The 19,887-nt window shown below is 48.6% G+C and overlaps 1 protein-coding gene across 9 annotated transcripts in view; it reads right to left on the bottom strand.

Annotated features, from left to right (window-relative positions):
* Positions 1 to 16,971, bottom strand: part of FAM219A (family with sequence similarity 219 member A) — a 55,310-nt gene extending 38,339 nt beyond the window's left edge. For 3 of the 9 annotated variants that reach the window (XM_089913095.1, XM_089913097.1, XM_089913098.1), the window contains exon 1: positions 16,589 to 16,971. In XM_089913095.1, the coding sequence (XP_089769221.1) occupies positions 16,589 to 16,648 (60 nt within the window). In that variant the 5' untranslated portion in view covers positions 16,649 to 16,971. The remainder of the gene's footprint in view (positions 1 to 16,588) is intronic. The other 6 variants (XM_022551563.3, XM_022551565.3, XM_022551567.3 and 3 more) reach the window with 3 other exon arrangements.
* Between the last annotated feature and the right edge of the window lie 2,916 nt (positions 16,972 to 19,887).

Below are 19,887 nucleotides of genomic sequence, written 5' to 3'. Positions count from 1 at the left end.
CCCCTTACTGAGTCTGAATTTCCCAGGAAAGCCTTGAAGCCAATTTCCAGAGCTCTATCTTTAGTGACTAAATCACAAAGAGACAAGCTCTCCGCCTCTCAATGACCTTTCCTAGGATCTTAATCAGGCCATGCTTTACTTCCCAGGACGTGGCCAATCAGGCCATTTCAACAGCTGCCCTTCAGCTCTCCAAAACAGGACACTGCATTAAGCCCTGGAGGCTACAAAGAGCACATGGAAAACAGATAGGAGACAGACCTTAAGACATCTGTACCCCGGGACACTGGGAAGACCAGCTTAAATTCCCATCCCTATGTCCTTCCACATTCTGGCCCAAAAGCAGGAGGGTTGGAACTGGATTATGGCTTCTTGGGGCTTCAAGTTCCAAAGTATGGGTTTAGGGTTGAAATTAACCAGGTCCCAGTGACAGAAGGTGCTCAGTGACAACTCTCCAAACTGCCAAAAGGGGGCAGTGTAGTGTTATGGTTAAGAGCATGGGCTTTGACTCCACACACCTGGGCTTGAAACAGGGCTTTGGCACGAATTAACTGTGACTTTGGGTCTCACTTGCCTTCTCTGAAGATCAAGGGTATTCCTTCTTCATACTGTTGAAAGGATGAAATTAAATGTCTGTCTGGTAGCAGACACACAGTACTCATAAAAAGCAGGACACCAATCTGTAGGGTGTATATGATTGAATATGATAGTCAGATATGACATGGCGTTACCAAATAAAAGAGAGGAGAAGATTGACTCCATTTATTTATTCATTCATTTGTTCATTCAGCCTTTCATTCAACAGATATCTAGTGAATGTTTACTATATGTTAAGGAAAACTGTGAGGCACAGGAGACATAAAGGGAAATAAAAATAGATATGATCTCTGCCTTCATGAAAACTTGGTCTTCATAAGGACCCATGTGAACAGAATAATCATACAAACATATGTAAAGTTATAAGTGTAAAAAGGGAAAAAAGGAGAAGGCCATTGACCAAGTCTAGAGGTCAAGAGAAGCCCTCTGTGATGAAATTATAGCTGAGCTAAGATCTGAAGGATGTGTAAGAGTAACCAAAACAAAAGGCAGAAGGTGCAGGAAAGGCATTTCAGGCAGAAGGAACAACATGAGCAAAGGTTCTAAATCAGAAGGGAGTCTAGGACATCAGAGAAATGGAGGAAAAGCCAGTGAGGTTGGGTGCGGTCATGGGGTATGAGATCAGCTGGAGAGGAAGGCAGGAGCCAGACCACACAAGGCCTTGTAGGCCATGTTAAAGATTTGAGTCTTCATAGTAAGAACAAGGGGGAAGCTGTTAAGATGTAACGTGCTGTATTGGACATCCTTGCTACCTGGCAATGCTTTCCTCTGATATTTCCTTTCATGGGGATGAAAAGGATAGGGCTTTACACAATTCCTGCTGCAGCCATCTGGGAGAAAGGAGCAAAGAAGGACTCTGCAGTAGGTCTCTTCCCAAGACAGAATGAGTCCCTCTAGATCCTCACTGCCCAAGGAAGAACTAGACAGGAAGAATGTGAATGGGGCAACCAGGGCTGTGAGACTCATCAGAAATTCTATACTGGGTAAATGGGCTGTGTCACTACAAAGCTAATGTTTTCTGGTTGCTGCGTAGCCAGCCTCCAATTCTCAGCTTCCCTGCACTATCAGATGCTCCTTTGCATTGGACATAATGACTGAGGGACTAATAGCTATTAGGCTGGGTGGTGGCGGTGCAGCACTCCTGGGGGCAGGGGCAGGGCCCAGGGGTGGGTTCAGGTTGGCAGGAAGCAGCTCTCAAGTTCTGTGTGCCTTTCTGGTTAGCTGGCTCACAGTACCCGTGGGGCTTGCAGTGTTTGCTTGGGGCATATACACACTTAGAAGTGCAAAGTCTTTCCAGCCTCTCCTGTGTGAGGAGAGACACTGGGAGTGAAGACACTGGGCAGAACAGGAACGCTAGAAGTCCCAGAAGGTGGTGGTCGTGTTCTAGCCCTCAGAAGTTTTTGAACTTGGTTGGAAAGAGAAAGGGCCTAAGAGTGCTGGAGCTGCCCATCCAACCCCTCCTCCTGCCTCTTCCCGGCCCACAGTCGGGCTAAACAGGAAACCAGGCTTGGGTGCCTGCCAGGGCCCAGGCTGGGGCAGTTCAGGAAACAAGTGAGAAAGACCCTCCTCAGCATAGAAGAAGGCTGCTCAGAAATCCCTGGGAAGGTAAAATCAACCCAGCTCCTGCTGAACAATCTCCCAGGGGAGGAAGAGACTGGAACTGCCTCTACTCTCCAGCATGGCCAAGTGTGGCCCTCACAGGATTCACAGAGCTCAGACCTAGGAGCTTCATAAGGAAAGACAGTGCTGCCTCAGTGAGAACACACTCCAAGTAAGGACCCTCCCCTCAGAACCCAGGTCCACTCTGAAGCGGGTTGGGTACATGTGGTCTAAAGACACCCTAGGGCCATCTTGGGTTGATAAGGAAGGAAATGATGGAATAGGGTAAGGGGAGTGGTAGAAAAAGTGTACCTAAAAAAGAAAGGGCTGGGCTTCCCTGGTGGCACAGTGGTTGAGAGTCCGCCTGCCGATGCCGGGGACACGGGTTCGTCCCACATGCCGCGGAGCGGCTGGGCCCGTGAGCCATGGCTGCTGAGCCTGTGTGTCCAGAGCCTGTGCTCCACAACGGGAGAGGCCACAGCAGTGAGAGGCCCGCGTACCGCAAAAAAAAAAAAAGAAAGAAAGGACTAGTGATATCTGTAATATCTCTGGGGACAAAGGCAGAGAATTGACAGGGGTTCTCTCTTATCCAAATGTGAAGGAAATTCCTGATGAAATAATGGACTGAGTCACAGACAGAGAACAGACTTGTGGTTGCCAAAGGGGAGGAGAGGTGGGGGAGGGATGGATTAGGAGTTTGGGATTAGCAGATGCAAACTATTTTATATAGAATGGATAAACAACAAGGTCCTACTGTATAGCACGGAAACTATATTCAATATCGTGCAGTAAACCATAATGGAAAAGAATTTGAAAAAGTATATATATATAGATAGATAGATAGATATCTGAATCACTTTGCTGTACAGCAGAAATTAAAACATTATAAATTAACTATACTTGAATAAAAATAAATTTAGAAAAAAAGAAAGAATGGACTGAGGCGATAGCCATCAATGGCTGCTAAAAGCATTATGTGAAAGGCTGATGGAGGGATCAGGCTAACTACACAACTAATCAATCTGAACAACACAAAAAGTAGGACAACCATGTGTCCTGTGCCTCCTGACATGATGCAATAGGAAATACAAAGCACCACCTTGGAAGGATCCTTCACAAAAATGTTGAATCAAAATCTGATCAGGGGCTTCACTGGTGGCACAGTGGTTGAGAGTCCGCCTGCCGATGCAGGGGACACAGGTTCGTGCCCCGGTCCGGCAAGATCCCACATGCTGCAGAGCTGCTGGGCCTGTGAGCCATGGCTGCTGGGCCTGCAAGTCCGGAGCCTGTGCTCCACAACGGGAGAGGCCACAACAGTGAGAGGCCCGCGTACCGCAAAAAAAAAAAAAAAAAAAAAATCTGATCAGACCTTGAGATTTAATTACCACTTTGCAGAAATACAGGAGATAGAGGACTATAGATGAAATAATTATTCAGAGTAATCCAGTGGGTGGGTACAGGTGAAATAAGATTAGCCCTAGGTTGATAGTTATTTAAGTTGAGTGGTTCATTTTACTTTTTTCTCTACTCTATATGTGTTTGAAATTTTCCATGACAAAATGTTTTAAAATTTTGAAGAAGGTCTGCAGACAGGAAACTGCCTCCTTCTCTAGCCCACAGACCTGTGGGAAGAGTAGTTGCAACGTGGACTTGTTCAAATGTTTCTTGAGCCCTGAGAGTTGGCCTTTGAGAGTGGAAACAGCAGCAGGACATCCTCCACTAGCCTCAGTAGTGGGGTTCTCCAGGAAGGTCTACTCTACCAACAGGACTCTGCAATAGCCGTGGCTGGGATGTGCAGGGCCTCCTCCAGCCCAGGCCCACTCAATGGAACCCCCTCTGGGAATCAATGGGAGCACAGAGCACTTCCATCTCTAGCCCGGCCTGATCAGGGCCCTGTCAAGGAGGCCAAGGACTCTTCTCATTTGGTGATAAGTAGAATAAACCATCTTCTCACCCTCTCCTGTAAGAGCTCCTTGGGAATCACATGCAAAAAACGGAAATCACCAACCCCTTAATCACCATCAACTTTTAGATCAGAAATGATACAGTAATTTGCAGTTCATTTTCATGTACATGATCTTCTTTATTTATAAAATACATAAATAAAATAAACAGTCTGAAAGATTAGGAGCCTGGCCAAAGGTCATAACAAAAGGGCTAGAGCTAGAATGTACCCAGCTGACTTCCTACCAAGGCTGTGCATAGCTCCTGCCCTGGGGCCCATGTCCTTCACTAGCTCTCCCTGATCTCTGCACCCCCCTCAAGGATACTCAGACCAATTCCCCTCATGAGAGTTCCCTAAGACTACCTGGCTGCTGTAGCTCAGCCCCTGGCGAGCGAAGGATCTGAAACATGAAGTTCCATCAGGAAGTTGATAAGGAGGCTGATAGATGAGCAAACCCTGAGGGCTGACTGGTTCCATTTGGTGCCAATGTTTTCTACCATCCCCCAATTTGGTCTCCCTCCTTGACTCCATGTAATTTTCCCTCCTCTTCCCCAAACCACTTACTAGCCACCACCGCCTCCCTACATCATTATCCCCACTTGGCCTTTCTCTAAGCTTATGATCTCCTCTGAGCCAGGGCTGGAAGCAGCAGGCCCGCTGAGAGCAAAGAGGACTTTCTGGAAGCTGAAACCCTCAGGGAACCCCTCTGGGATTTGCAGGAGGCCCAGTGGAGGCCCCTCTCACCAGCTGCTGCAATTTACATGCCAATGTGACTGCTGGCTTTCCCACCAGAAGTAGGCCTGCTCCTGGACAGAACAGCTTGTAGCATTTGGTTTTTGTGATAAGGAGAACGTGAACCCCATGCCGGCCACACAAAGAACAGGACATCCAGAGTGGCACTCTTGCCTCCCTCTAAGCTCCAGATATATATATTTTTTCATCTCCAGGAGGATGTGTGCAAGTCATCCAGTGGTGGAAGATTCAGGTAGGAGTTCTTCATCAGCAAAGCTAAGTGTTTTGCTCACTAAATATTACACATCACAACTCTATTAACAGCTTTTCCAGCCTCACAACAAAGTGGGCAGCACAATCACCGGCTGTGCTACCAACAGGAGAGCGGCTGGATTGGCTCTCCCATGTTCTCCTGCGTCTTTCTCTCCTGAAAGCTGACCTCATGGTGCAAAGGGAGACGATGGAGAAAGGCCAGTTTGTAAGGGACTCAGACTGCAAACTCAGCTGGGAGCCCCCACCCCACTTCTGGGAGCAAGGAGCAAGTCCCTCCTTGTCAGAGCACTCAAGCCCTTTCTCACCCTGTGGTCTGAGCTCAAATATCACTTTCTCATAGGAGCCTTGCCTGACATCCCCAATCTAAGATGGGAGGCTTTATTATTCTCTCTCATGTCTTTTCTGTCACTTGTCATAGTTTGTCATTGTAATTTTGTTTGTGCGCTTTATTTGTTTAGTATCTTTCTTTCCCACTGGATTGCCAGTTCATAAAGGCAGGGACCATGTTTGCTTTATTTATCATATTATTCCTTGTGTCTGGTATAATGTCTTGCATATATCAGATGCTCAAAAGATATTTTCTGAGTAATAAATGAGTGCCCCAATCCATGTATCCCCCTGACTCTCCCACAATTCCCCACATGTACCTTCTGCTCTGCTAACGAACTCCCGCCTAGTCATCCCCCTCTGGGTCTCTTCTGCTCCCCTCTTTTGAATCACCTCCTCCCCTCTCTTTTCCTCATTTTTAAAGGATGCAGCTGTAGTCTTCTGTAGTTTTGTTTCATGAGAGCAAGTTTCTTCTTTGTCAGACTGTGAGCTTTGGGAGCAGAAGCTATCTGCCAAGGAGTTAAAAGAGGAGTTGGGGTGATGAGACTTACAACACAACACATCAAAGTGGACACTCCAAATCAGGATATCATATGTATCAAGTTATATGCCACAGGTTATAGAGGCTTTTGGGCTTGGTTGAGAACTCACTAGGATAGTCAGAGAAGGCTTCCTGGAGAAGGGGAGTTTATATGGACCTTTGAAGAATGGGTAGGAGTGGAATAGGCAGAGAAGAAGAGGGGAGAGAATAGTTAAGAGGAGGCCTCAAGATGCCAATAGGTGAGAAGAGGTGAAGGGCCTGGCTGGACCTACCAGGAAGAAAGTTGGCATGAATGGTAGAATGTATGGCCACCTGGAAGGGCAAACACCTAGTGTATATGCCTCAAAAGCCAGTGGAGAAATTTAAGTTGATGCAGAAGAACTGAAATTAAGTCCCAGATTGTGAGGGAAATATCATGGGCTTGGGGATCAGGATACCTGGGTTTTAGTCTAGGCCATGCCAACCTCCAGCTGGACAATGGCCAAGCCTATTTATCTTTGTGGAATTCTGCTTGCATATCTGTAAAATAGGCAAAAATTATTTTCCCAATCTATTGCACAAGGTGGAGTTCAGGTGCTTTGGAAACATCTTTGCATCTACCTTAGAAAGAAATTTAAGATAAGGATAAGACAACTGCATCCATAAACTTCACACAGAGACAATGTATTAAGGTCACAGGACAGGTAGAATGGAGAGTTCACACCTTAGTGAAGGAAAAGAAAGGATGCATGAAGAATGGGGCATTTTTGTGATTGGCCTTGAAAAATAGGAAAGATTAGCAAACACATACTAACAGAAAACTAGCAAAGTGTTGCTCATACTAAGTTCCACAATGAATTTTTTTTTTTTTTCGGTACGCGGGCCTCTCACTGTTGTGGCCTCTCCCGTTGCAGAGCACAGGCTCCGGATGCACAGGCTCAGCGGCCATGGCTCACGGGCCCAGCCGCTCCGCAGCATGTGAGATCTTCCCGGACCGGGGCACGAACCCGTGTCCCCTGCATCGGCAGGCGGACTCTCAACCACTGCGCCACCAGGGAAGCCCCCACAATGAATTTTTTGGGGCATGTTTATATTGCACATACTTAACAGAGCCATGTTTATTGCTAGAATGCTGTTCCTAGCTCCTGCTTTACAAAGACTGTGGCATTTTGCAAAGAGCAATGGGTCTTCTAGGTGCCTGGTCTTTGGCCCAGTTTAGGAACTGCTACCACAGGAAACGAGAGGCAATGGAGTCCAAAGATAGAAGCATGTCCACACTCCCACCTAACTGCCCTGGTTCCTCCCTGTGAAGCCACAAATAATATGAAGTCTAACCATCTTTCCTTTCTTAGCTCCAGTCCTTTAGGCATTTGAAAACGTTAAAATGTTTTTTCTAAGACTGTTGTTGTTTTTATTTTGTTTTGTTTTGTTTTTGCAGGCTGAACAGCCTCAGTTCTTCCAACTATTCTCACAGGACATGGTTTTGACTCTTTCATCATTCTAGTCCTTCCATCTTTTGAATAATGACATCAGCACAAAATGCAGGACTTTAGATGGCACTGACCAGTGCAGAGTAGGACTATCACCTCCTAGGACCTGAACTCCAAATTTCTACTAATGTAGCCTAATAGCACATTAGCTTGTCTGGTGTCTGTGTCACATAGTTGACTTCCGTTAAGCATCTGTCCACATAAGCACTAGCTCTCTTTGAAGGTCTGCCGTAGTCTACCCACTCACACAGCCTTAGCCTGAATCCTATTTAAATTCCACATTGCTGAATTCAGCCAGCTACATCTCTGAAAATAAGAGTCACATTACACACATGTGGTAGAGTTTCCACTAAATATGAAACCATCACCTCACTAGCCCCAGTGGACTCTTACCTGTATTAGCAGCCAGCCTAGACCAAGATGTCACTCCAGGTTCTTGCTTTGATTCTACATTGCTAAGGCAAAGGGCTATCCTATTTCATATGTGTCCTGAGTTCAATATAACAATATGTACAGCTACTAAATATGATCATGAAACCTCGACTGATGATAATGGATGTACAATATCAATATTTTGGATAGTGGCAGCCCCACCGTAATCTGTACTGGTCAGATCACATGGAGAGGGCTGTGTCTACTTCCAGGGGTGAGAAACTCAAAAGTACCCACTAGAGAAGCCAGGATGACTAGGGATTTGGAAACCAGACTCCAGGAAAATGGTGGAAGGAAAAAGCAAAGCGTTTAGCCTGGGAAAAAGAGTGCTAAGGCTGTATAGCCCACGGTAGGGCCTTTTCCTCGCCAGGAACTGCTGGCTTAAGGATCTCCTCTTGTAGCCTACTCCTTCTTGCTCCTTTAGCCAAGGGCTTATAGTTTCATCTTAAGCATGGCCAACACCTTATGAGATATTTATGAGATCTCTTTATGAATCTGCCTCTCTTCCCCTCTTATCTGCTCAGCAGAGTCAAGGTTCTTCCCTCTTACATGGCCTGTTTCCAAAGGATTATTTACTTTATATCAAGTCAATACTTCAAAAACCCACGCTGAAAATCAGGGGAGGAAAGTTCAGTTTTCTCCATTCATTTCTTAAAGAACCATATCCTAAGACTCCAAACCTCAGTGAAACAGATTGCTAAGCTGGCTAACATCTCCAAGAGACTTCTTTTCCTGTGTTCTTTGCCTAGGATAACTATGATGATTCAGGGCTGCAAGGATGGCAAGCAGAAGCCTAGAACTGATGTTTCCCCCACTGAAGACTATGTCAGACATGGAAACTCAACCATGTCATTGTTTCTCATTGAACCAGGACTCAGCTTCAGGATCTACCTTAACACGTGCTCCAGGCAGCCATTACTGATCAATGGGCATTGGCATAAGGGGTGAATAGAACTGAGGCATGAAGCAGCCGCACCAGGATTAAAAGTAAAATACGAAATGGGTAAAGTGTACAGTATATGAATTACATCTCAATGAAGCTGTCAAAAAAAAAAAAAAAAAAAAGTTAATGGTGAAAATGCTGATTTCACCAAAGCAGTGTTTAGTAGAGGGACTTAGGAAGTAAACCCCCCTTCGCATTGTCTTGAGAAAAACGAAGCACCTGACCTCGTTTGGTCAGAAGCAAAAATATTTGCTTCTGCACCTGCCAAAGTTCACTAAGAACTTCCTACTGATGGCAACAAGTTCAGACCCTGACACAAAGCAGCAACATCCCATTAGAAATTAGCATAGGGCAAAATGGCGTGGGTTATAAAATAGGCTCAAAAGAGCTGGGAAGAATAGAAATCTAGACCTGATCAGAAGAGAGACTAATTTCTAAGTCAGGGTTTCCCAAAGAGTATTGCATGAAACACAATGGTTCTGTAAGATGTTAATAGATGTAACATGAAAAAAGGTTCCATAGTTCTGTAAGTTTGAGAAACACTGGATTAAACAAAGCTGGAAAGATTTCTTTATTGCAGGGCTTCTCAGAGTCTTTAAAATGCTAGTAAACATTGTGATAGGATGGAGCTATAGGGTTTCCCAAAGGAATTTGTCTATAGGTACTTTTTTCCCCCCATAAAGTATCTCAAAGGACCAATATTCCTAAGAATATACCATAGGAAATGCTGGTCTGAACCATGCTTGACTGAGAGCTTCACTAATTCCTTTATAAGGATAAAACTGGGAATTAATATGGGAACTATAAATCATTTATAGCTTGTACATAATTATGTTTAAGTTAACTACATAGTAAAATATATATGGTTCTCACTCCATAGTTTGGGTGCAGTTAATTCACTAAAACTTAGTTAAAGTACCCCTTCAGGTATTGTTATAAATAGATAGATGGGGTGGACTTTGGTTATGACAGCCAAGAGTCTGGTGATGAAAACAGGCAAAACCAGGACAAGAACCACAGTAGCTGGGCTCATTTCTGCCTGGGTGTGGCTTCTTGTCATACTTAATACTTCCCAGGGCTAGAATGGTCATTCAGAGAACATTCTTTATGGCCATTAGTCCCCTCTTACTTGTGTACACACTCATATACATCATCATCAACACAGAAACTTAAAATTCACCCTCAAGAAACACAGCCATCTGATCCTCAGTTTGACATCTCTGAATAACAACAACAAATTCAAGTACATATTTGCTTGAACTGGCTCCTAAGAATGTAAAATCCAGAGGGATCTCCTACTAGCCCCCATCTACCTGTTCCCCAGCCCAGACCCTCTGGGCCTTCTTCCTAGACAACCTCCTAACTCCCTAGAGCCCAGGAGTTCACTCGGCTGCCCCGCAGCGAGGCTGATGGGTCCTGTGCCAATTTCTGAACTCCAGAGCAGAGCCAGATCCACAGCTGGCTCCAGCTCTGCCTGCTTCCTGCCTTCCTTTCTCCGCCCAGACGGCCAGATTCCCACCAGAGTCTCCTAAGAAAACAATGACTTGCGAGCCTGCTGAGCCACGCCTCTTGTTTCCTTCAACCAGCACCTCTGGGTAGCTGCCCTGAGCCTGATTCTCCGCTTCCTGCCTCCTCTGGGGCTCCCTGCACCAGTTCTCCCAGGGTCTGCTGGAAAGCATGAAGCGGCTAAGCCAGGAAGCTGAGTCTCCCATGTCCCCTTTCCAGACACAAGGCTCCATCTGCCCTCACAAGGAGGGTGGAGGGTCCCTGAAGCTAATCAGGTTCAAGTGAGAAAGGCTCTGTTTTCCATCTCTGTTCACTCTGAGCTATAGTCAGTCAAGGGCAGCAGGCAGTTGGGGGTTGGAAATGACTCAGCTTGACTCCCAGCTGACATGGAGTCAGGTAGCCTCCTGGTACCATGTGCCTCCCTGCAGCGGCTACACTTGGGGCGTCTGAGAAGCCAAGTCACCCCTGAGCGATCTCAACCCAGAAGCCTGCTCCCTTGGCACACCTTGCCTGGAAGATAGCACCCTGGGTACTCTTTCTACACCAAGTGCAGCTTTCCAGGCTGGTCTCAGAGAAGGGAGGTACATGTCCTTTTCCATTCTGACTCTTGCAAGTAAAGCAGTAACTCATATATCCATTCTAGAAGAAATCAGTGAAAGGGCCCAGCTCAACCAATCAGCCAGAAAACCATAGGTTTGACCAGAATGATGGTAAAAGCAAGGCCAGAAACTGCAACAGAAACACTCTCTCAGCCAACAAAGGATGTTATTTTTCCTTTATCAAAGTGCTGCGGGGTGGGGGGCGGGGGGTGGGGGGGACAACCTACCATGGCTCCTCACTGCCACCAATTCACTTGCATTCATCAAAGCAGGTTACGGAGGAAAAGTATTCACTGGCAGATGAGCACACCTAGCATCCTTTTGAGGCTGTGGGGCTAGTTTCATTCTGCTCTTCGGTTTTTCAATAACCCCAAGATTGCGGCTTCAGAAGCAGAGCAAAGGAAAACAGCAGCCTTCTCCCATATAAGCAGTCCCTGAAGCCAAGACGTATACAGACCCCCTCAAATTTCCTGGAGTGGTGATGGTACCTCTTGCCATCCAGACATACATGCCAGAAACCTGGGAGTCATTCTGGACTCCCTACCTCTCCACCCCACCTCCAAACAGGTACCACATCCTGCCTATTCCACTTTATTAGTCTCTGTACATATGTCCCCTCTCTCTTTCTGCTTTAGTGTAGGCCTTTGTCATCTCTTGCCTAGATTATTATTATACCCACCTTCATATTAGTTTTCCAACCTCACCTTTTCCATCAACCACTCCTGGAATGATAGTCCTAAACTCAAATTTGATCATGTTATTTCCTTAACTATAACACTTTATTCATTCAAATGCACCCTTTTGATTCTGCCTCTATGCCCTTTGCCTGGAACTCTTGTCCTCACCTCCTCTTATTGGTCTGCCAAGTTTCTAGTCCTCTTCTAAGAGCCAGTTCAGCAATGTCTCCTCTGTGAAGCCTTCCCTGACTACTTGATGAAAGGCCTTACTGTTTTTCTTCGGCGCTGCTGGACCTGGTTCTTACTTCTTACAGTGCTCATCACCCTGTCTTGACTGTGTATATCCATCCCTGGAGCAAGAGGCTGTGGTATCGAGCTCAGCACAACAGTTAGCAGAAAGTAGGTTCTTAGTGTTTGTTGACTGAGGAGATGAGCAATAAGGGAGGAGCTGGAGGCCTGAGCAAACCTGATCCTCACTTTGCAATATAGGAGGAGAGAGAATGGTGTGCCTCTTCCTAGAACCTGAGAAATGCTACTGGGTCATGAGTTACATGGACCATTAGGAGAATCCACTCTTAAACTGAAGAGTCATTTTACTACAAGGAGATGACTTAAGGCTCCCAGACCACAGAATACATGTAGGTCAATTTTCCATAGTGGCTTCTTGCTAGCTTTACAATGTTCCCTCTGCCACTTTCAGGAACTGCTATGACCCACTCACTAAATTAATGTCCTGACCATCTCCATCCCTGAGTGCAAGGAGTCAGGAGGAGTCTGAAATTCCTTTCCAAGCTTACATGGTCAAAGAGTCAGAACCTCAGCTTTCCTCATCTTCTCCCAAGCAAGGTGACACTCTTTCCTAGGAATGCCCTACAGTGATCACCACTCTTTCCTAACATGTATCTAAAACCTTCCTGTAGCCATTTGAGCCCATCTTTCTCCTGGCCACCCCCTGGAGAGATCTCACATATCTTTATCTGTAAAGTACCTGGAACTGAGCATATGCTCGTGAACTATACAACTGAGTTAACAGATAACCTGGGTTTCAGTGAGGCCAGACTAGTATTTCTCTCAAGAGCACAGAGACCCTGTCCGGTGCCATATGCTTTTTCCCCCCCGCCACCAAATCTCTTCCTCTCCATTACAGCCAAAGAGAAGACATAGTCTGTGAGGCTGTACCAACCAGCCCAGCAGACAGACAGTAGGGCTAGAGAGCCTATCCCTGCTGCTCATACAAACAATAGCCCAAATTCAACACAATTGCTCAACAGAGAGCCTTGGACAGCTGGGAGCTTCCCTAGATCAATAAGGTGTGTGGCTTGGCCATAGAACTGACATACAAGGTGCACCTATCCCTGTCTTTGCAAAAATCTGTGCTCAGAAACACTCAGGATTGTAGGAGATAGACACAGGAGGAGTGGAACCCAGGGACTAGGTCTCCCAGAGGAGCTCTCATTCCTTTCATAAGGAGACAGAAAGAGACCTTGGGGAGCTCTCAGGGATAGGCCCAGGCCTGGTTCAGCTGCTGCGATGCAGCCAGGCCAATTAAATAATTGGTGTGATGAGGAAAGTAGGGAGGCAACTCCCTTCAGGCAAACTCCACCCCAGACAGGAGGCTCCGTGCAGCTGTGGCAACAGCAGCAGCAACAACAGAGCAGGGATCTCTTCCTCTTCCTCCCACTAGCTGAGAACTATGCTTAAATTAGCACCTTGGAAACACCCAGATCTGCTGGCTGTGCCTTGTCTCCTAGCTTCTGCCGCTCCCCTAGGCCTCCTTTTCAAGTGCAAGTTTCTCTTTCAAGTAAATTTAAAAAAAGATGTTTTCCACCTAGAGTTCATCTCTCCAAGTAAGGAATGGCCTCTGGATTCTTCCAACCACTATGGGTAGGAGAGTGTTATTTGATGATTAAGCCCATGTGACAGGCCACTATCGGTACAGCTTGGTCCAGAAAGGGGCAATGATACCAACACAAGCACTGCCTTGTTTCCCTTAGGGCTTAAGGAGACAGCCCCGCCTCTGCCCTCAGAGGGACTCACACTGAGAGGGTGAGCAAGAACAATAACTTCTGCTAAACTGTGAGCTCCAGGAGGCAGGGCTATGTCTGTCCCTATGTTGCTAACCACTGTGTCCCCAATACCTAGTACAGTACCTGGAACAGAGCTGATGCTCAATAAATATTTGGTGAATGAATTTGCTGAATCAATGATATCAGGTCACTATGATATTCTTTGGAAGAGTGAGGAGCTATTGTTTAATCTTTAAAGAAATAGTTTGTCTTCATTTCATAACTGGGAAACTGAGTCCAGAGAAGAGAGATTTCCTAGAGGTCTTAATAAATAATGGCAAAAAACGAAATAGGTCACAGCTGAGTCTGAGACCCTGGTTTTTTGTTTTTTGTTTTTACGGTACCCGGGCCTCTCACTGTTGTGGCCTCTCCCATTGCAGAGCACAGGCTCCAGACGCGCAGGCTCAGCGGCCATGGCTCACCGGGCCCAGCCGCTCTGCGCCATGTGGGATCTTCCCGGACCGGGGCACGAACCCATGTCCTCTGCATTGGCAGGTGGACTCTCAACCACTGCGCCACCAGGGAAGCCCCAAGACCCTGGTTTTTAAGGTCTACCCAAACACCCCTAAAGGGCCACTTTGCCCTTCTCTTCTGCAGTATGCCACCTTGATTCCTTATGCCCCGAAATGAAGACTCTTGGGGAAACTCCACACAAGATTCTGCTGGTCTCAATAATACAAAGAGCATTTAAGGAGCTCTGGGGATCCTCTAGACTTTGACCTGGGAACAGTGGTGGAGAGGCAGAGATCTGCAGGGCAATGGCTATGACCCCCAAATGGCGGATGACTGTATTGCTACTTCCATAAGGCTCTCATTCAACCTCAACAAAGTATCCTCTTGCAGAGAAGGGCTCCTTTAGCCTTCAAGAAAAGGGTCTGAAGGCGGTCACAGCTTTTCTGATAAGTGCCTCCTTGCCGTAAGCACTTCTACTTCAGAGCCACACAGATCAGAAGCAGCCCAGAAGTCTTCTGAGGACACTACTCACTCAAACCATCGTTGAAAACTTCAGGCAAAAACAGAGGCATCAGGGACAGCTGAGAGAACCTGGTGACCCCTTCCTTCTCCCCTCTCCATGGACAGTTATTGCCTCTCTCCTTAGGAACCCCAGATGGGAGGCAAGAACCAGCTCATTGCTTTCTTCTCATTCACTTGGACCTTCTCCTTCATCTGCCCTCCCTTTTGATTCTTGATTAGATACATACAACTGGAAGGGCAATCTAGTTTGACAAGCCAGGTTAGCTGGAAAGATAATTCAGAAAGGAGTGTTCTCTTAGCCCAGGCCAAAGTTCTTCAAGTTCATGGGACAGACTTCTCAACAAGGATTTTCTGGCCCTCAAATAACCCAATGATGGCATCAGGCTAGGAAAAAAGTCCAGCAGCATCTCTCTCCCCAGTTTAATATTACACTTCTGTAAAGCTTCTCTGTTTGGGCTTCTGGAACTAAGTAGTCACAAAAGGGGAAAAAAGACACATCTCTGGCTAGGTGGCCTCTGATGATTCTCTCTACCATCCCCCAAAAGGTGTGGCTTAGAGTTGGTCATGGGTCCCTGCCAAGGTCTGTCTTGGCTGCTGTAATGGAGAGATTACTTGCTCAGAAAACCACAAAGCACATCTGTCAGCCAGGGGCGGGGGTCCCAAGGGTAGAACCTGTTCCTCACCTCCGCTTAACACAGAGGGAAGAGGGTTAGGGAACCCCAGAGCTTCAAGACCTGGAGAGCTCTGCTCAGCTCTAGCTGAGCTCATAGAATAGGGCATCCACACCTTCAGGTTCCTGGCTTGCCTTGCCTCCTTCCAGCTCCCACCTGGGCTCCAAGGGGGAAAGGAGAAGGAAAAGCAAAGCGAACAGAGACGGGCACTCCCTCCCTTCTCCCTTTCCTTCTTCCAGTTGGAAAGACGCCGCCGCCAGGCCTCGGCGTCTCTCGCCCGGCGGATGTGCAAGCCAGTCAGGTAGACGCCCCGGGACGGTGGCCAATGGGTATGGTCTCCCCTAGGCCGGCCTCCGTGCATCGCCCTCCCCCTTCCATCCCCTCCGCAACGGCAGCGATGACATCATTCTTCCCTGACTCCGGGACCGCGGACAGGAGGCAGGATCGTCGCCCAGCAAAGACTCCAAGCACGTAGGCCTAGGATGCTGGAGGCTCTTCCGAACCGGTGGGCACAGGCGGCTCCAGTGCGGCCCCGCCCCCTCTCCTGCCAGTTCCCCAGCTCTCATGTGCGCTCCGGATTCTCCATCTCGCCACCGAGCTCTTTCCTTCCCGGCTCCAGCACCCCCAGCCTAGATTGACTGCACTCTCTTCCGGAAAAGAACGGGATTCCCGGGTCCTGCATGGATCCCCTGTCTCCACTCGTCCTCTGCCCAGGCCCTGCGTTCCCATCCATAGCCAGTGAACTGGAGGGGAGGCCCCTCCTCCTCTACAAACCTATTCCCGTCCCTCAGACAGCCTGCTCCTGGCCCCCTCCCCCGCTCTGAGCATCACAGGCCTCTAGGTCTAAATGCCTCCCTACCTCTCATCCCAGCCCCCTGGGCCTACCACCGACGGTGCCCCAAGACAGTTCCCTTCCTTTCCCCGCTATGGGCCTCCCTCCACTAATGGTGTGCACCATTGTGCCCCCGCTCGGTTCCATCCGACGGCGCTCCCCGTAACTCCCTTGGCCTGCCTCCGCTGGCAGTGCTCTCCGCCCTTACAGGCCCCTTTGCTGTCATCCCACGTATCCTTCCACGGTTTTCTAGTCCTGCAAGTCCCCCTCCCCCGACGATGCGTTTTCACGGCTCTCTACTCCATCCGAGGCGCCCCCTCCGCACAGTCCCCAAGGCTTGACTCCCTCCCTCCCCCTCAGGTAGCGTCCCCTCCCGGCCCTGGCCTGCCCGCCGCCCGCCCCCTCACCAGCGGCTGCATCTCCGAGTGCGCGGTGGGCACCTGGAACCGGTCGATCTCCTCCATCATGGTGCCGGTGGGCTAGGGGGCCGGGGGTCGGGCGCGGCCAGGGACGCCGACGGGACCGCGCGGGGCGGCGGCCCCAGGAGCCGGGTCGGTGGTGCAGACTAGGCCGCCCCGGACCAGTCGGGCAGATGGAGGGTGGGCACGAGGTGGGAGGTTTGCAGGTGGGCTGAGGCCGGCTTGGCTCCGTCAGCTTGCCTAGCGCTACAGCGACCGTGGCCCTGCAGAGCCGCAGGTCTTGCCTCGCCTCCACCTCCGCCGCCGCCTCCTGTCAGCAGCTCAGCCACTGCCGTGACTCTGCAACTCCACTTCCGGGTCCGGGACACCGCCTGATTCTGCATTATTCATGAGGAGGCGGTGTCTGGGCTCACTAGCCCCTCCCACATGCGGGAGTTCCGAAAGGCGCGGCAGCCGGTCGTCTGGCCTTAGGGGGCGGGGCTTAGTGGAGCTGGTGGTTTCCCGCGAGCCCAGCCCCGCCTTCCCCTCGAGCAGGGAGGAGGCATCAGAGGCGCCTGCGCCTTGGCTGCAGGTTAGTTGCTGGGTAACCGCGTCAGGGAGGAGCCGATTCCGTTCTGCGAGGGCGCGGGGACCCACAACGTCGGGTGTCCCCAAAGAGCCCCTGAGACTGGGAATTGAAGTGAAAGAGAATCCGGATTTCCTGTGCATGATTGAGGGGACGGACAAACCTCTTGTCCTCAGGCGGGGGAGCGTTTTGTAGGCGCTCCAAGTGTTGAGGTGCTTCCTGCTTCTTCGAAGATGCCCCACAAACCACCGCCTCGTAGGCAGGTAACACACACCTCGACCTGCTCTATTCCGACGACCTCTGACCTTCGCTGCCAGTGACCACTGATCATACCTCTGCTACTGACCCTTCATCTTCCTTTCCCTGTTGACTTCTGTCCCCCTGTGATTCCTGGCCTGTGTTCCCAGTGACCTCTGACCCTGTCCTGCTCTCTCCCACTAATCCTAGCCTCCTCTCCCACACTGCCCCCGACCCACTGTTTCCTACCACTCTTTCACCTGTCCTCCTCTCACCATTCCATTCCCTCACTCCACAGACCCAGCCTGACAGGCCCATCCTCCTTAAACCCCCATCCCCACTCCTACCAATATGTTCCTCATCGTCCTCACAGTCTTGTCGCAAATGAGTAATTTCTCCTGCCCTTTGCTGAGTGCCCAGTGCTGGGCTAGGTGGAGACACTGGCCTTTGGGAACTCACAGGAGAGTACAGGAGAACTGTACCGGAGACACAGAACAGATTGTGTGTGGGAGTATGGTTCAGATCTTCTGTGTTGGGAGACTTGTGAGGAGTGAGAGTTCAGGCAAAGAAGAAGAGGGCAGAGACCCCTTTCCCATCCCCTTTCACACACTCCTCACTCCAAACTGGCCCCTCCAAACTGTCCTCGTTGCCACCTGGACAGATGTCATCCCTTCTCACAGGAAACCCAAGAGTCGCCCCTCTTAACCCACCCAGCTTCACCCTGGAAGGAGAGGTAAGGCTCAGCTTCTCGAGGAGCTCTCTGTGGTGAAGCCACTCAGTCCTTCAAGAATCACTTTTTCCAAACCGTATATGAATTATCATCTTGGGACTAATATGCAGTTTCTTGCTTTGTGAGGCAGGGCTTCTACTTACTTATTCTTAAATAAGCACTATCTCAGGCCTAGGTATTTTGAGGTTTGGAGACCAAATCTGTGTGCATGCTGTTTGTGACTTTACATATTTGCGTCTGGCCTCCTCCGTATTATTAGCCTTTGCTCCATTGCTTCTTTCACCTGGCCTTCCATAGCAGGTGCACCCGTCGTTCTTAGATCTCTGCAACCATGGGGAAGCTGCTATTCCCGTATGGCCTTGCCCTAGTTTTATGTCAGGGTTGAACTGTGTTTTGAAGCTCATGTACTGGGCTTGGGGCTACCGACTTTTAATTTACATGCAGTTTGTTTTAAATTCAGCATTACTGAGGTCTGGTTTACATACAATGAAATGGACCATTTTAGTTGTACATGTTGACAGGTTTTGACAGATTTATATACCACCACAATCAAGATATAGGATGCTTCCTCTACCCCCAAAAGTTTCCTTGCACCTTGTTCTAGTCCATTCTCCCCAGGTAACCACTGATCTTCTTTCTGTCACTCCAGATTTGATTTTTCTAGCAGTTTGAACAAACTTGGGAATCAGTTTCTCCAGCCCATTAGGGGAGACATTAGAGGCTAGGTAAACTGAGAACAGAGAGAGGTGACAGCAGACAGAAGACAGAAACCCAGGTCAACTGGCCTTGCGCACATCAGCACTGCCCCTTGGAGGGAAGGGTTGTTTTAGAGCAGGGTAAATATGGGTGTGTGGAGTGTGAGCACAAGCTGGGTTGTGCTGGGTTGTATTCATCACCCTCTTGTCTCATTGAGGCCCAGTCTGTATCAGTGGTGAGCTGGGTGTGGGACTGCCTTGAGAGCCTTGAGAAGTCCCTGTCGTCTGGGAACTCAGTTGGGGAGACAGAACACAGGCATATAAAGATAAGGGAGGATGGGATCCCTGGGGCTGAGAGGGAGAGAGACATGCAGGTTGGAGCAGCATAAAAGCTTCAGGGAGTGGGCAGCTATGACTTGGATGCCCGCAGTCGAGAGGGAAGGTCAGGATTGGGTTTGTTAGGGGGCAGAGAAGAGTTTAAACTCCATTGTTTGTATCGCTGATCAAACATTTTATTGGCTCCCTCTTGCTCTCAGAATAAAGTCCCAAAAGTCCAACTTGCTTAGTATGGCCTACAAGGCCTTGCCAGGTCTAGCCTTTGCTACCTACCCTACTTCAGATCTCATCATTGCTCTGTGATGATTCCACAGTCCCAGCACACCCTGAACTGCCCTCACTTCCTGGAGAGTGACATCCACACTATCTTTCTCCTCTAGGCCTTTGAAATTGCTGTTTCCACTGCCTGCCTGGTACAGTCTGTTCAGTCTGCTGCCACCTGCTCCATGCCACCCTGCCCCAAATCTCTCCTTCATCCATCACATCTCAGTTTGCCCATCATATTCTCCTATAAGGGATTAAGTCGCCTTTCCGGAGGCAGGATAAGGTGATATCCCCACTAGACTATAAACTCTGATGGCAAGGATGGTCTGTCTCATTCATTGTTGATTCCCCTGAACCTAGCACAATGCCTGGAATATATTAAATTCTGAAAATGAGTTGAATATGAATTCTGAATGCTTCCAACTGTTCTTTGGAAATTTTGATCTGAGTGAGTTTGAAG

This window comes from Delphinapterus leucas, chromosome 6 (assembly GCF_059928025.1).
Source record: "Delphinapterus leucas isolate spDelLeu-1000000601 "Yukka" chromosome 6, BTC_Dleu_Yukka2, whole genome shotgun sequence".
In the NCBI taxonomy this organism is placed as follows: Eukaryota; Metazoa; Chordata; class Mammalia; order Artiodactyla; family Monodontidae; genus Delphinapterus; species Delphinapterus leucas.
The sequence above is the reverse complement of the archived record's forward strand: the minus strand, read 5'-3'. Positions and strand labels throughout refer to the sequence as shown.